Below are 13,885 nucleotides of genomic sequence, written 5' to 3' on the forward strand. Positions count from 1 at the left end.
TCTGATGCAAAGACCCTTGCTCATTTTTCACTACACCCGGGCGCCGATGTAGCGCGCCACTAAGGAAGCGACGACCCGATCCTTGGTTACTTGACACCATGCCCAGATCATGACACAGCGCGTCACGAGGGTGACGACCCGGCCCTTGCCCATTTAACACCATACCCGGGTTCCGATATGGCGCGTCGCTAAGAGGGTTACGCCCCAACGATTTTCTTTCGAGTTTCATCTCCATTTAAGTGGCTAGGTTTTTACATTGGCTCGCCACGCCTAACACAACCCAGATGGAGTACGTTTCAAATGGGCATAAGCATGCTTTGTTGGTCATTCTGATTATTTCTGATTATCTTGGTGGAAAGAATGATGATGAGCATGTTTTTGTGTCACTTATCACATGACCAAGGATGGTGGTAGTGGTATATACAAACCAAACCAAGACCTAGGTACATGAATACACGATCAATGTTGCAACCAAGTACTCCAGTTCTGCATGGATGCTACAGCCTTTGGTGTGTCTGAAAAAAAGATGTCTGAATGTAGAGATTTACATCGAGGTCACCCAGAAATGCTTGCATTGTCTGCAACGATACTATCAAGCAGGGACTCGCAAGCATCTTCCAATATATCCAACACCTGAAAGCCCCAAAACATCACTTATTAAAAGAAGGATATCAAACACAGCTGCGCATCTCATGTAGATCTTGTGTAAGCATGGTCAGCAAATTTGTAGACATAATGCATGACTATAGCCAATATTATGGCAAAATGATTGTTACATCCAAGGGGCTTAGTAAGGTTATATCTCAGGCCTCAGCATAGCTGTGGATTGGTGATCCAGTATCAGCTTGTCAACAAATGTATATCTAGGGTTGTAGACATTTTCATTTTCTGAGGTTTGTTAGTGCCATACTAGTTTGTTACCGACTTATTGTATCTCATGTTAGTTGTTCATGCAAACTCCTGGGCATAATGTAGTTGTGCCCAGACCTGATTTGACAATTTGTATCAGAAGAAGACAAATTGCTTAAATCTCAGAGGTATAATCATAGTCGATAACTATATAAGTGAATGCTGGCATGTAATGATTATACAAGTCATGTAAAGTTCACACTAGTGCACAAATACTTGGCATTGGTGGAACTGAGCATATCTCAGGTCATCAGTCACTACAGTCTACATAATTGTTTATTTATATAGTTAAAGGTATGCCACACTCATGCACAAGCTATTTTAATTGGACAGGAACAAAAACCGAGTGATTAGTGGAGACAGGCCATGGCGTTCATACTCGTTGGTCACTGGGACAAAATCTCAACTAATAAGATCGAGAACATGATTGCAAACTTTGTGCTAACAAGTACATAATGCTACTAACCTTTTCAAATCCCTGAGGGCCTCCATAATAAGGATCTGGGACTTCATACTCAGTATGTCGTTTGCAGTAGGAGCACATCAGCTTAACCTAATAAACACATGAGTACCAATTCAGTAAGTGTGAACTTTCAAGAATTAAGAAAACATATAAAAAAATGATGCCATCACATACCTTAAGTTGACAAAAAGTATCAATATTAGATTAGTAATTTCCCTACATAAAAAGGCTAACGGCAAGAATAAATGCTACATAAGGTCAAGCACAAGATACAAGATATGCTCTTTTAATTAAGTGAACAACTGACAAAAAAAAAACAATCACAATTTACTCTTTGCAGGTATCATAGTTTTCACCTATTGTAATGTTAAAATACATGAAGAAGGCTACACTATACCAGTCTACAGACAGTAAAACATAAGCAAAGAAAGTAAAATAGATGTTCAATTTAGTATCCACATCAGTTCACATGGCTCACTCTTTTTTCTGCTATAAAGGGAAAAGGACATGTCTAGAAAATTGAAATGACAAAATGCATATGGGATAAAAATTCTAGCTGGACAAGATTGCACGAGACAAATTGAGATTAATAATCTACACGCTAACCTTATTGGGTGCATTCTCAAGGAGGGGCTCCTTGCGTCTCCATCTCTCAAACGAGTTCAATATATCTTCTGCATATTGTTCAAAACAGAAATGCTCCAATGCATCAAGCAGCATACAACAATAAAATTACAGAGATACTGGAACACAAATAACAGGGTCTGAGAGAGAACCATAGTTCTGCCTGTCCATTGCAAGGATAAGATCAAAATCACGAAAATCTGAGGGTCTGATAGGCCTGGATATTGAGGTGACCTCAATCCCCCGCTTCATTGAAGCTGCTCTCATCCTTGAGTCTGCCTTATTACCCTAAACCCACGAAAAACCTCGTTAGCACTGATGCCATCATTGATCTGAATAAATATACAAAAGAGCACAGTAACATATGATACAACCTCATGATATCCAATGGTACCAGCAGAGTCTATGAGAAACTTGGAGTCAAGCCCACGCTTGCTTATGAGGGTCCGGAACACAGCTTCAGCCGCAGGACTCCGGCAAATATTTCCTGTACACATAATTTACATCGAATCGCTGAAGAACAGACAGATACAAATGCATCGATAACTCAGATACCTCCACGGTCCACACTGTAACGGGAAATCATCCAGGACAAGGCATTCTGATGAGATTATCCACAACTGAACAAGCACCCAACTACCCAAGTATATGCAAAAAATAGTTGTAGCGCTTACATAGTTGAATAATCAATACGCACAATCGCTAAGCATTAGATTGCTAGGATCAAGTCATCCGAAATTCTTAATCGCGCTACAGGGTAAATTGATTTTTCATCAACAAGCCAAATCTCCAAACCTTCAGCCGATAAATTGTGAGAATAGTAGCTGTGGTGCTAAGATGGGAATACAAGGCTATGGCTACCGGCTATTTTCGATCTGATTCCAAGGAATACCCGAAGGCCATCAGACGACACAACAACGAGTGAGTTCAATACGCACGGACGCAAGGAAAACCGGGAATTGGTACCCGAATTGTTTGGCATGCACATGTACGGAGACGGAGCCGGAGGTGAGCAGAGACTAGGGTTGAGGGGACTGACCGAGGCACACGAAGAGGACAGCGAAGGGCTTCGCCTCGGCTGCCGACGCCGCATCCGCCGTGCTCACCTCCGCAGCCATCCCCTCCGCCGCCGCCGCTGCCGAAGACGCGAATCGGAGGCGAGGGTTTCGAGCGTGGTGGGGACTGGCGACTAGAGGCGCGCCCCGGCAACCGCGCACGTGACGACGGGTTGCTGCTAGTGGAACGAGTGGAGTAGCATTGCGGCACGACCTGCCAGTTAAAAGCGGGTCGCCTCGGCTTGTCGGATTCGGAGCCAGCGTGAAGGCCGCGGCCGCGGACACGGAGCTGCTCGCCGACGCGAGCGTGGGCGCAAGCGCAACGGCTCCAGGCATGGCCAGCGAGCGCCTTGGCGTGGGCTCTCGAGCAGCAGCAGGCAGTGAGGCTCGCGAGTCGCGAACGAGTGGCCAGCGCGCTCGGGCTGCACCGCAACCGCAAGAGAACAATAATAAACGGTCGGACCCGAAGCGTTTTTCCTTTTTCCTCTCATTTCATTTCCTCGTTGATTGAAAAAACAAATAAAATCCCAGAATAAATATTAAAGCAGATACAGCTGTTTATATACATGTACACATTTACCACTGTAAACGTACACACACTTTACCCATCTTCAATAATAAACATAAAACGTTGTTAGCATAAGTAGAGATGTTTGATTGCCGACGGCGGCATGCAACTCAAAATCCAGACGCAAAAAATTGACAAATACGCTAGCTATGTATAGATGAGTTATGGTAATTATCTTTTTTTTTTACATTGAGTATGATCGTTCACAAGTGGATTAATAATTGGATCACCAAGCACAAGAGGAAGGGGACGAAGATGTGTCGGCATCGCACAAGAACTCATAAAACAGCACCACAAATTCTCGGTGCAAACTGTAAAATCCTGGACCATCCATGCAGTTCAAACAGAGGACAGCAAAACTTCAGGCAATGCCCTGTCAAGTACGTGTTTTTCACCTCCAATAGATCCATCCATATCCATGCAACACATAGTAACTGAGGCCTCGTTTAATTCATCTCCTAAAGTTTACTCCCTATCCTATCAAATATTTGAAAACATATATGATATATTAAATATAAACTAAAAAATAACTAATTACACAGTTTACAACTAATTTACAAGACGAATCTTTTAAACCTAATTAACTCATGATTTGATAATGTGGTGTTACAGTAACACATGTGCTGATGCCGGATTAATTAAGCTTAATAAATTCGTCTCGCGAATTACTGATGGGTTCTGTAATTTGTGTTTTTTTATCAGTATCCAAACACCCCACGTGATACCCTAAAACTTTACACCCTAAATTTAAACAATGCCTGAATACGCAAACACAAACCATTCAGCCAAGTGAGACCCAGACATACATTTATCAACTCCCATCAGCTGTTAAGTTAGAAGATTGCTGATAACATTGAGGCATTGCAAACCAAAAAAAAAAAGTGAAATGTACTCCCTTGGCGAAATGTTTTTGCAGCTCAGTAGAGTAAAGAAAAAATAATAATTTCAAGGCATGGAACCTAGCCCGTCGCAAAATTGTACATCGCAAATTCATTATTTTCAATGCTCCATAATGGCTCAACATATTTCAAATAGAAAAAGGTAATGGTAGTCCTCAGTTGACAACATCCAGGACCAGCTTACGGGACTTGAAGACTGACCACTTCATGCGGCGGTAGTAGGCAGCTTGGAGAAGCGCTAGTGATAGTAGGAAGATCCATTTCACTCCCATCTACAATGGATTTTGAGTTGGTTGTGATTAGGATATGGAGTAGCAAATTGAAAAGCAACAGAGCAACCCGAATGATTTAAGTCACGAGGTTGTTACCAGCTTTCTCTCTTCCATCTCAGGCTCAGCTGCCCACGAAAGGAATGATACGACATCCTTACCCATCTGTGAGGGAAATATGAGCGATCAAACTTTAGTCCTGCCCCACAATTCAAAAGTACAGAAATCAACAATGACAGTAGAAGTTTACCTGGGCTTCAGTTGCAGGAGTACCATCCTCATACTCAACAGCTCCATCATTAAGCATCTTGGGCATGGCTATGGCACCACCAGGGAAGTAGGGATTGTAGTGCAGACCCTCACGAATCTAGAATGCAAATCAACCAAAGTTTTTATGGTTGATTACAAGATAGTAAAAGGCATGGTTTCAAAGGCGACAAGGCAAACAAAGGTGTGCTGGGTATGCCTTATCACATAGGCGACAAGGCGTAACTAGACCCCCTGCCTGGACTCTAGGCCTAGGCGACACCTTTGAAACAGAGGTATAAGGCAAACACAAAATGTAAGAGTATGAAAGATAATACATCCTTTGTCAGAATCAAGAAATATTTTATTCAATATCTATAGGGCACACAGTTTGACTAGATTCCAGAATCAAAGAATCATCCAAGGTATACATACAGATAAAACTAGTGATGTTGAGCTGAGCAAAGATTATTGCGTAACATTGCTCATAGAACATAAAGGACTGTGCACTGAAAACATCATAATCTGCAGTTCCGTGCTTTCAACATACAACATAATTAAAACAGAAAACACAGTGCATGAGTATGATGCAGTGATTTGAAATGTATCATGCGATATAAGTGATTGTATTAACCATTTTATAAACAGATACTGGAGAACACATCACGGAGCTGTAAAGCACACCAGATTGAAACAATAAATAAACAAGGAAAGTACCTGAACACCAGCAGGTGGATCATGATATCCAGTAAGAAGAGCGAAAACGTAGTTCTGACCATTGTGCCTTGCCTGAATGAACGCATTGTGAACAGTAAGCCATATGCAATGAAAGATCACACCATATCACTGCAAGAAATTTAGCTGCAATTACCTTTGTGATGAGACTAAGGTCCGGAGGGTATGCACCACCATTAGCAAACCGGGCTGCTTGCTCATTTGCATAAGGCTGTGGGAAGCGATCGCTCAGTTTACCAGGGCGGGTGAACATTTCACCCTCATCATTAGGACCATCAACTACCTCAATCTCAGCAGCCATTGCCTTTGTTTCCTCTTCAGTATAGGCCACGCCAACCAAATCACGGTATGAAATCAAGGACATGGAGTGACATGAGGCACAAACTTGCGTGTAAACTTGATGCCCGCGCCGAATTCTGTACAATAATATTTTTAAGATAAATTAGAGCAGCATACAAGAAAACAAGGTACTAGCACTTCAGTAAGATTTTTTCCTGGAAACAAGACAGCTAAATATTGACTTCAGCTTTTATTCCTAAATTAGTACGACATGTGATAGGGCATGACATGTGATAGGGCATGAGGTCCTACCGGAGTTGCTGCGGAGGTTGTAGCGATGGAAGAGGGGAGGGCGAGGTCTGATCTCTCGGCGACGGCGTAGTGCCGTGGCGGCGAGAGGAAGAGGCGACGGTTGCTCGCTGCTGCTGCCCTAGGACTGTGCGTGAGAGGAGGCAGGGAGGCAAGGGAGTCACGTATGCAGCCCTTGGCCCTTGAGGCCAGGCAAATAATGTTTGCCTTGCTTAATTCCAATCATCCCAGATTACAAGTATTTATCCTTTCCTATAGATGCTATAATTAAGGAACTATATCTATCTCTAAAAAAATACCAAATAAGTGATAAATTGGGCTTCTAAGCCCCTTAACAAAGCCGGCCCCCTAGCCACTATTGGGCCTGCGCCTGGCATAGGGGATGCCGGTCATAACATCTCTCCCCGCCTGCGCAAACAGCTCGTCCTCGAGCTAGAAGTCGGGGTAGACGTCGCGAAGATGCTGGAGAGGCTCCCATGTTGCGTCCTCCGCTGGCAGGCCGCGCCATTTGACAAGCCCGTGCCACACATCTCGCCGAAGTTGTGATGGGGCAGCCGTGACCGCCCTCGTGGCTGGCTCCCGAATGTCGTTGCGGGGAGAGCCAATGCCCTTCCACAGAATACACCAGCCGCCGCGGGTGAATGCCATGCACAAATCCTCGAAGTCCCAGAGAATAGGACCCAAGGTGCGGAGGTACTCAACGCCGAGGATGAGATCAAACCCCCCGAGATTGATGCCGAAGCAGCTGATGGTAAACTCCTCCCCACCAATGGCGAGAGCGACGTCACGGGCGACCCCTTCGCAGGGCACACGGTCCCCGTTAGCCACCAGCACCCGCATGGAAGGATGGGGCGCGGTGAAGAGGCGTAGGCGGCGCATGAGGTCGGCGTTGATGAAGTTGTGCGTCGAGCCCGCGTCGAGGAGCGCCACGAGACGATGGCCATGAACATGGACCGGGAGGAGCATGGCATTCTCAGTCCGGATGCCAGCGATGGCGTACAGGGAGACGGTGGGCTGGGCTGCGGGCTCCTGGACGGCTGCAGGAACAACCTCCTGGGGTGCGGCATCCTCCTGGAAGGCTGCTACCGCAGCCACCTCCGCGGGAACCTCGTCGTCGAGAAAATCCGTGGACTCCAGATAAAAGAGCCGTGGACACACATGGCCACGCACATACGGCTCGTCGCAGTTATAGCAGAGACCCTGGCGGCGACGCTCCAATTGCTCGGCTAGAGACAGACAGCGGAAAGGCCGAGCAGGGGCTGCCGACCCTGCTGTTGCTGGAACAGCAGCCGCGCCGGTAGCTACCGGAGGGGGCGCCAGGGGTCGAGGGGGCACTGGAAAACCTGGCCGCTGGGGTGGCCAGGCACCACGCTGTCCTGTGGCCGGCATAGTGGCGTTAGCCCGGCGCTCGAACGCCCTAGCCAGATGCATGGCCGTCTGAAGGTATTGGGGGTCTAGGGCTCCCGAAGCTCCACGTCGACTTTGATATGCTCCAGGAGGCCGCCCACAAACAGCTCAGCCTTCTGCGGGGCCGAGAGATTGCGGGCATGTCAGAGCACGGCGTTGAAGCGAGTCGAGTAGTCCTGCACCGTGGAGGTGAACGGAAGGCGGGCGAGTTCGGACAGTCGGGTGTTACGAACCGCCGGCCCGAACTGCAGATTGCACAGCTCCTTGAAACGGTCCCAGGTGGGCATGCCCTCATCCTGCTCCAAGGCGTAATACCATGTTTGTGCCGCACCAGTCAGATGATAGGACGCGAGCCAGGTGCGATCTGAGGCGAGGGTACGCTGCCCTCGGAAAAATTGCTCACAGTGATTGAGCCAATTCAGGGGGTCCTCGGAGCCGTCGTAGGTCGTAAACTCGAGCTTGTAGAAACGCGGAGGGTGAGCACCCTGAGGGGCCCCATACGCGCCCTGGACGAAGGGCTCCGGAACACTGCCTGTGGACGGGGAGGCACTCACACCTAGGTGCCCAGGTCCGTAGAAGAGGGGGCCGTCGGAACCCCCATAGAAAAAGCCATCGGCCTGGGATCCCCCATGGAAGACCACAGCGGCGGTAGTAGGCGGTGGCAGTACTGATGTCGCAGCCGGAGAGGTCGCCATGGTGTACACCAGGCTGGTCGTCGAGGCTAAAGCCCACGATGGAATCGGCAAAGGGGAAGGCGGCATCCGGAGGAGATGAATGGGAACGCTCGTCGTGCTGGAGTAGGGCATCCCATACGGCAGCACCGCTGGCAGGGTGGTCGCAGCCGGTTGCGGCAGCGGCGGTGGCGCGCCGGCCAGGTAGGACTGGATGGCAGCCACCGAGCAAGTCAGGTCCCCGATGGCTGCAGCCACCTGATCCGACGTCATCTGTGCTGCAGGCTTCATCTGGGCAACGCGCGCAGAGGCAGGTGGCAGCGACGAGGTGGTGACCACCGCGGCAGCGGAGGTGATCGGCGGCGGCGACGGCAGAGTGTTAGTGGGATTAGGGCCTAACATCTCTGATACCAGGTTGATAGGACGTGAGGTCCTACCGGAGTTGCTGCGGAGGTTGTAGGGATGGAAGAGGGGAGGGCGAGGTCTGATCTCTCGGCGACGGCGTGGTGTCGTGGCGGCGAGAGGAAGAGGCGACGGTTGCTCGCTGCTGCCGCCCTAGGGCTGTGCGTGAGAGGAGGCAGGGAGGCAAGGGAGTCACGTATGCAGCCCTTGGCCCTTGAGGCCAGGCAAATAATGTTTGCCTTGCTTAATTCCAATCATCCAAGATTACAAGTATTTATCCTTTACTATAGATGCTATAATTAAGGAACTATATCTATCTCTAAGAAAATACCAAATAAGCGATAAATTGGGCTTCTAAGCCCCTTAACAAAGCCGGCCCCCTAGCCACTATTGGGCCTGCGCTTGGCATAGGGGATGCCGGTCATAACATGTCATTTAAGAAATATATACCCCAGTACACAAAAAGGTTGTCAATTTCTGTGCAACAATCCACATTTCATAAATAAAACTTGCACGAATTTGTAAACACCAAGCCACGTCATATATCATAATAAAGATTCATGAAAAGGAGAGGATATGGTTGACTTACGATGCGTGATCATATGAGCTCATGATGCCAGCATGTGGCCAGGGATAATCTGGGGCTGCCAACCCATGCTCAGCTTCATCAGCAGATGCTATTGTAGCAAAACTAAAAAGACCAGAGGCACCAACTCCAAGAAGAGCCAATGCTCTCAGTCCAGCAGAGGACTCTTCATGCTTTCCTCGAAATGAAGAAAGCAGCAATGAACCCTGAAGAGCATGATAATGATGTAGAGACAACTAAGACCCACAGAAAAATGGTACTTGTCTAACCAACTCGGAAACATGCTCTTCTAGATAACAAATTGATTTCCGGAAGTACTAATTTTGATTCAGAATGGAGGACGACAGTAAAAACAGGATAAATAGTCAATGCCCAGCCAACAGAACTTTCAAATGTACCCATAACGTATGTTATAAGGTTGAAATCTATACAGACAAAACTGAGAAGAGCCATACAAGAAACACATGCAGCAGTGATTTATAATCATCACTTGATGGAGATAGTGTAGATTCCAACAGGCTAAACATGTTTACTATGATTTGTTTTTAAGCATGAGCAATAGATTCCAGTCAGATTCCATATTGTGATGGTATACCCAAGATGGATATGTGGAAATAAAAATCACATGATAAGAAGATTGAATATGGATGCAATTTAAAGAAACTAGCAAATAAACAAAGAGTTCACCAAAATACTTACAGCAGACTGGTTGTGGAGAGTTCTCTTCAGAAGCTGGTTAACGCCCCTTGCGGCAGCCATCGAGGATTCTGCAAATTCCAGTATGATGACTTAGTTACATAACGAAATGGTTTTGATACAACAATTACCAGGAGCACGTTTCAATCCCACTGACAAAGTGACAATAGTCGACCAATCTAGTGAATTCACTTGAAACAAAATCGCATTATTACCAGAACAAAATCAGGAGGCTTTGTTGCTAATTTCGTCAGTATAACACCCAAACCCGCAACAGATTAACAAGGCTAGATTTTGCATTCTAGGGATCATAGACAACGAGGAAATGGTTCTGCAGAACAAAACTAGCAACCTAGCGCGTCGTAACAAGCAAAACAAAAGGAAACAAACAGAAATCGACTCAGGTTGGGATGGACGGATCTCCAGCCCAATGAAATGATGAGGGACGACAACGACGACTTCGGTGAAGCACGCGAGATGAAGTGCCGGATGCCCACGATATGATTCGCACAGATCTAGCCGCCCGATTCCTACGGCCCCAATACCCGACCCAGGAGTCGTCCGCAACTACCGGAGGCTAGAGCAGATCACCAGATCGGAGACCCCAGATGCCTGCGAAGGGGACGAGCCAGCGGAAACCAAAGGGATCAGGGGTACGGAGCAGTTACCTACAGGGCGCGGCGCGGGCGGAGACGCGGGGCTCCGGCGAGCGGCGGCGCGGGGAGGGAGGCGGAAGGAATGGGGTAGGAGGAGAGGGTGCGGGAGCGTGAGATGGGCTTTGTGGCGATGCCGATGCCGCGATGCGCCTCGGACCCGGCGGGGTTCCGGTCTTTGGGGGCGTCACACTGACACGTAGGGTCGCCTTGCTCCGTGGCTTCCGGATGGGCCACGTGGGCCCTTGGTAAGCGATTGCTTCTAGCCCTTGGAGGCCAAGATGATCGGCTGTGTCATAGAGGCCCAAATGTTTAGAATTTTTCCCCGTTTAATAAATTTAATAATTTTTCCTTAAAATTTTTTAAGAAATGGATTTAATAATTAATTAAGAAAACAAAGTCGGCCCTTTAATACCAGCCGTCGATCGTGCTACCTGTCATCCACTTGTCATGGCGCTTTTTTTTATCCAAAAACGATAGGCGCACCGTGCACCGGTGCAAGCGAGCGGCACATAGTTTCTTTTGCGCCTACCTGCAGTTCCCATCATCCTCTGCTCCTTCGTCGTGCCGGACCGCTGCCGGGTGCCATCGAGCACCGCTCAATCAGCGATCACTCACAGTTGCTCGCTCGATCCATGCTGGCGCACCCGAACGCAGGCCCGGCCCTGGGGGCGGGCAAGCGGGGCGGTCACCCTAGGCCCCCGAGCACGTCTGTCTTCTCCCCTTCTCGCGCGCGCTCCCATCTAGTTTCTTCTCGCCAACTCTAGCCTCGTCATCGCGTCGGCAAGCTTGTCCCCAGTGGCCGCTGCGGACTCCGACTCCCGGCCCTCAGCTCGTTCTTGGAGTCAACGGCCTTTGTAGAGGTGGTTGTTCTCGACAGCAAAATTCGCAACCTTCTTGTTCGCATCCTTCTTGCAGAGAGTCAACGGCCTTGCTAAAGCTCGCCCCCTTTCTTCTTCTCGGAGGATATCCCGTTGGCCGTCTCGAGGCCCTCCACGAAGATCTGCTCCCGCTCTTATCTGACAATGAACAGCCGCTCCATCATGCAGCCATTCAGCTAGCTTGATGGTTACTTCTCCAGATTATCTCTTGAAAATAATCACCGAGTAATAAGCATTGTTAGCTCAGCCTGATGCGTTGCTCGTGTGTATGAACCCCCAACAACTGTACATCTGTACTAGTTTGGTTCTCACATTTTGCCAAGCATTTTGTGAAGGAGAAATAGAAACGTGTGTGTTCTGAAGCAACCGTACTAGTTGATGTGTCTCATTTCGAAGAAAATTAAAAAAAAATTCTGTTAACCAGTATGTGACAAGATAATCATAATAGCAAGGCCTTACGGTAGATAATAATTAGACATCGGTGAGGTATGTGACAACATTTTTTTTTGGAAAGCGTATGGTGCAAGGAGAATAGGTAATGCATGTTATCCAAACTAACAAGAGTGATAACAGATGTAAGGGGCCTCATTTTTTAGTCTTGCCCTGGGCCCCCAAAATCTCAGGGCCGGCCCTGCCCGAACGGTGTGGTCCGGCCGTCCAGTACGCCGACATCCCGGACGGGCGGTCTTTCCTCGACGTGCCGCGCTACTACCGCCACAGCATCGCCGTGCCCCGGCGCGCGGTCCAGAGGTGGAACGGTGAGAAGAGCGTCAGGTTCTGCATCAACTTCGGCGACATAGTCGACGGCTTCTGCCCCAACGACAGGTCGCTGGCCGCCGTGCAGGCGGTGGTGCTTCCGCGGCGGGCCGGCGTACCACATGCTCGGCATCCACTGCCTGTACAACCTGCCCCGGAGCGAGCTGGTGTCCGTGCTGCGGATGCCGTCGGCGTCGCCGGGGCGCGCGTACTACGACTTCTCGCCGTGGCCCGGGTACCGGTTCGCGGTGCTGGACGCGTACGACTTCAGCGCCGTGGGGTGGCCGCGCGACCACCCGGTGTCCTTTGCGGCGCGGCGGTTCCTGGAGAAGCGGAACCCGAACCACGACAAGACACAGCCCGAGCGGGCAAGGACCGGCGGTTCGTGATGTTCAACGGCGGCGTGGGCGACGCGCAGCTGCTGTGGCTGGACGGCGTCCTCCGCCGCGCGGCGCGGCGCGGAGAGAAGGCCGTCGTGTGCATCCACCTGCCGGTGCACCCCGGCGCGGCGTCCCCGACGGGGCTCATGTGGAACTACGAGGAGGTGATGGACGTCGTGCGCCGCCACGGCGGATGCGTCGTCACGTGCCTCGCCTGGCACGACCACAAGGGCGGGTACGCCGTGGACGACCGCGGCGTGCACCACCGCACGCTGGAGGCCGCGCTCGAGTGCCCGCCGGGCACAGACGCGTTCGGCCACGTCGAGGTATACCCGGCCCGGCTGAGGCTCGTTGGTTCGGACAGAATGGGCAGCGCCGAGATGCTGCTCACCTCCTCGAATGAGCTAGCTTCTGCCTAGAACCTGCATTTTTCTGCACCAGCTTTAGTGCTTCTGCTTGTATGAACTAATGAACACCGATACTACTCTTGCTCTACTGCTGTCATCGTCGTTAGCGTTTGTTTCTTCTAGTTTGTGGTGAACAGAGTGACAGCTGAATCATGGATGATACCAACGAACCTAACCAATGTACAATCTAAAACATGGGTCAATGGCACGACCCGTATCTTGGGCTGTATTTGGAACAACAATACATAAAAATGACACATCTATTACTGTTTGTCTTCTGTAAAATCTGTATAGCAACTGTCGTTTACGAAAAACACGGAATATGTCTTTTTGTGCGTTGAATATGTAGCTGTTTGTTGCTTATTATGAAAAAGAAAAACGCTAGTAAACTAGACAATACCGTCCACAGCATCCTCTAAAATAGCCGTGAAAGCCTAACAATCTCAGTGCAATGACAACTATATATGCAAGCTAATGAGTGATCGAAGAAGACTAACATAGTTTCACTAAGGGCCATGTTTGGATCGGCACCAATGGTGTAGCCGAGAGCCCAAGATTTATAGCTAGTGTGGTCCAATTTTCTATAAAAAGACCGCTATAAATCTTGTACTGAGGCCCTGTTTGGTTGAGCTGTGGCTGTGGGAAAAAGCTGCTGTGAGCTGTGAGCTGTGGAAAAGCTGCTGTGGGCTG

At 49.0% G+C, this 13,885-nt stretch overlaps 2 protein-coding genes and 1 pseudogene across 3 annotated transcripts; 1 reads left to right on the top strand and 2 right to left on the bottom strand.

Moving 5' to 3' along the window:
• Positions 1-361: 361 nt before the first annotated feature.
• Positions 362-3,484, bottom strand: LOC136500614 (uncharacterized). The gene is made up of 6 exons (XM_066496010.1): positions 3,036-3,484; positions 2,371-2,483; positions 2,149-2,284; positions 1,979-2,046; positions 1,376-1,462; positions 362-633 (listed from the first exon to the last, which is right to left on the bottom strand). The coding sequence occupies exons 1-6, from the start codon at positions 3,385-3,387 to the stop codon at positions 556-558; spliced, it is 834 nt and encodes a 277-aa protein (XP_066352107.1). The 5' UTR covers positions 3,388-3,484; the 3' UTR covers positions 362-555.
• Positions 3,485-4,399: 915 nt separating this feature from the next.
• On the bottom strand, positions 4,400-10,919 carry LOC136500613 (cytochrome c1-2, heme protein, mitochondrial-like). 2 transcript variants are annotated; one of them, XM_066496008.1, is made up of 8 exons: positions 10,787-10,919; positions 10,122-10,189; positions 9,426-9,628; positions 5,905-6,184; positions 5,751-5,822; positions 5,038-5,154; positions 4,887-4,952; positions 4,400-4,790 (listed from the first exon to the last, which is right to left on the bottom strand). In XM_066496008.1, exons 2-8 carry the CDS (start codon positions 10,179-10,181, stop codon positions 4,674-4,676), a joined length of 915 nt encoding a protein of 304 aa, XP_066352105.1. In that variant the 5' UTR covers positions 10,182-10,189; positions 10,787-10,919; the 3' UTR covers positions 4,400-4,673. The 2 variants fall into 2 exon arrangements, with proteins under 2 accessions (XP_066352105.1, XP_066352106.1); XM_066496009.1 differs by having other exon boundaries at positions 10,791-10,868.
• Positions 10,727-13,261, top strand: LOC136500029 (manganese-dependent ADP-ribose/CDP-alcohol diphosphatase-like; annotated as a pseudogene).
• The last annotated feature ends 624 nt before the right edge of the window (positions 13,262-13,885 follow it).

This window comes from Miscanthus floridulus, chromosome 13 (genome assembly GCF_019320115.1).
Source record: "Miscanthus floridulus cultivar M001 chromosome 13, ASM1932011v1, whole genome shotgun sequence".
NCBI lineage: Eukaryota > Viridiplantae > Streptophyta > Magnoliopsida > Poales > Poaceae > Miscanthus > Miscanthus floridulus.

Bases quoted from the DNA above. Each gene is read 5' to 3' on its own strand.
- LOC136500614 (XM_066496010.1), bottom strand. From the start codon at position 3,387: ATGCCTGGAGCCGTTGCGCTTGCGCCCACGCTCGCGTCGGCGAGCAGC. The intron at 2,285-2,370 runs GTTGTATCATAT...TCGTGGGTTTAG, and splicing joins GTACCATTGGATATCATGAG to GGTAATAAGGCAGACTCAAG. The intron at 634-1,375 runs GTTAGTAGCATT...TGGGGCTTTCAG, and splicing joins GCCCTCAGGGATTTGAAAAG to GTGTTGGATATATTGGAAGA.
- LOC136500613 (XM_066496008.1), bottom strand. From the start codon at position 10,181: ATGGCTGCCGCAAGGGGCGTTAACCAGCTTCTGAAGAGAACTCTCCAC. The intron at 5,155-5,750 runs GTACTTTCCTTG...TTTGCATTCTAG, and splicing joins ATCCACCTGCTGGTGTTCAG to ATTCGTGAGGGTCTGCACTA. The intron at 4,791-4,886 runs GTAACAACCTCG...AATCCATTGTAG, and splicing joins AGATGGAAGAGAGAAAGCTG to ATGGGAGTGAAATGGATCTT.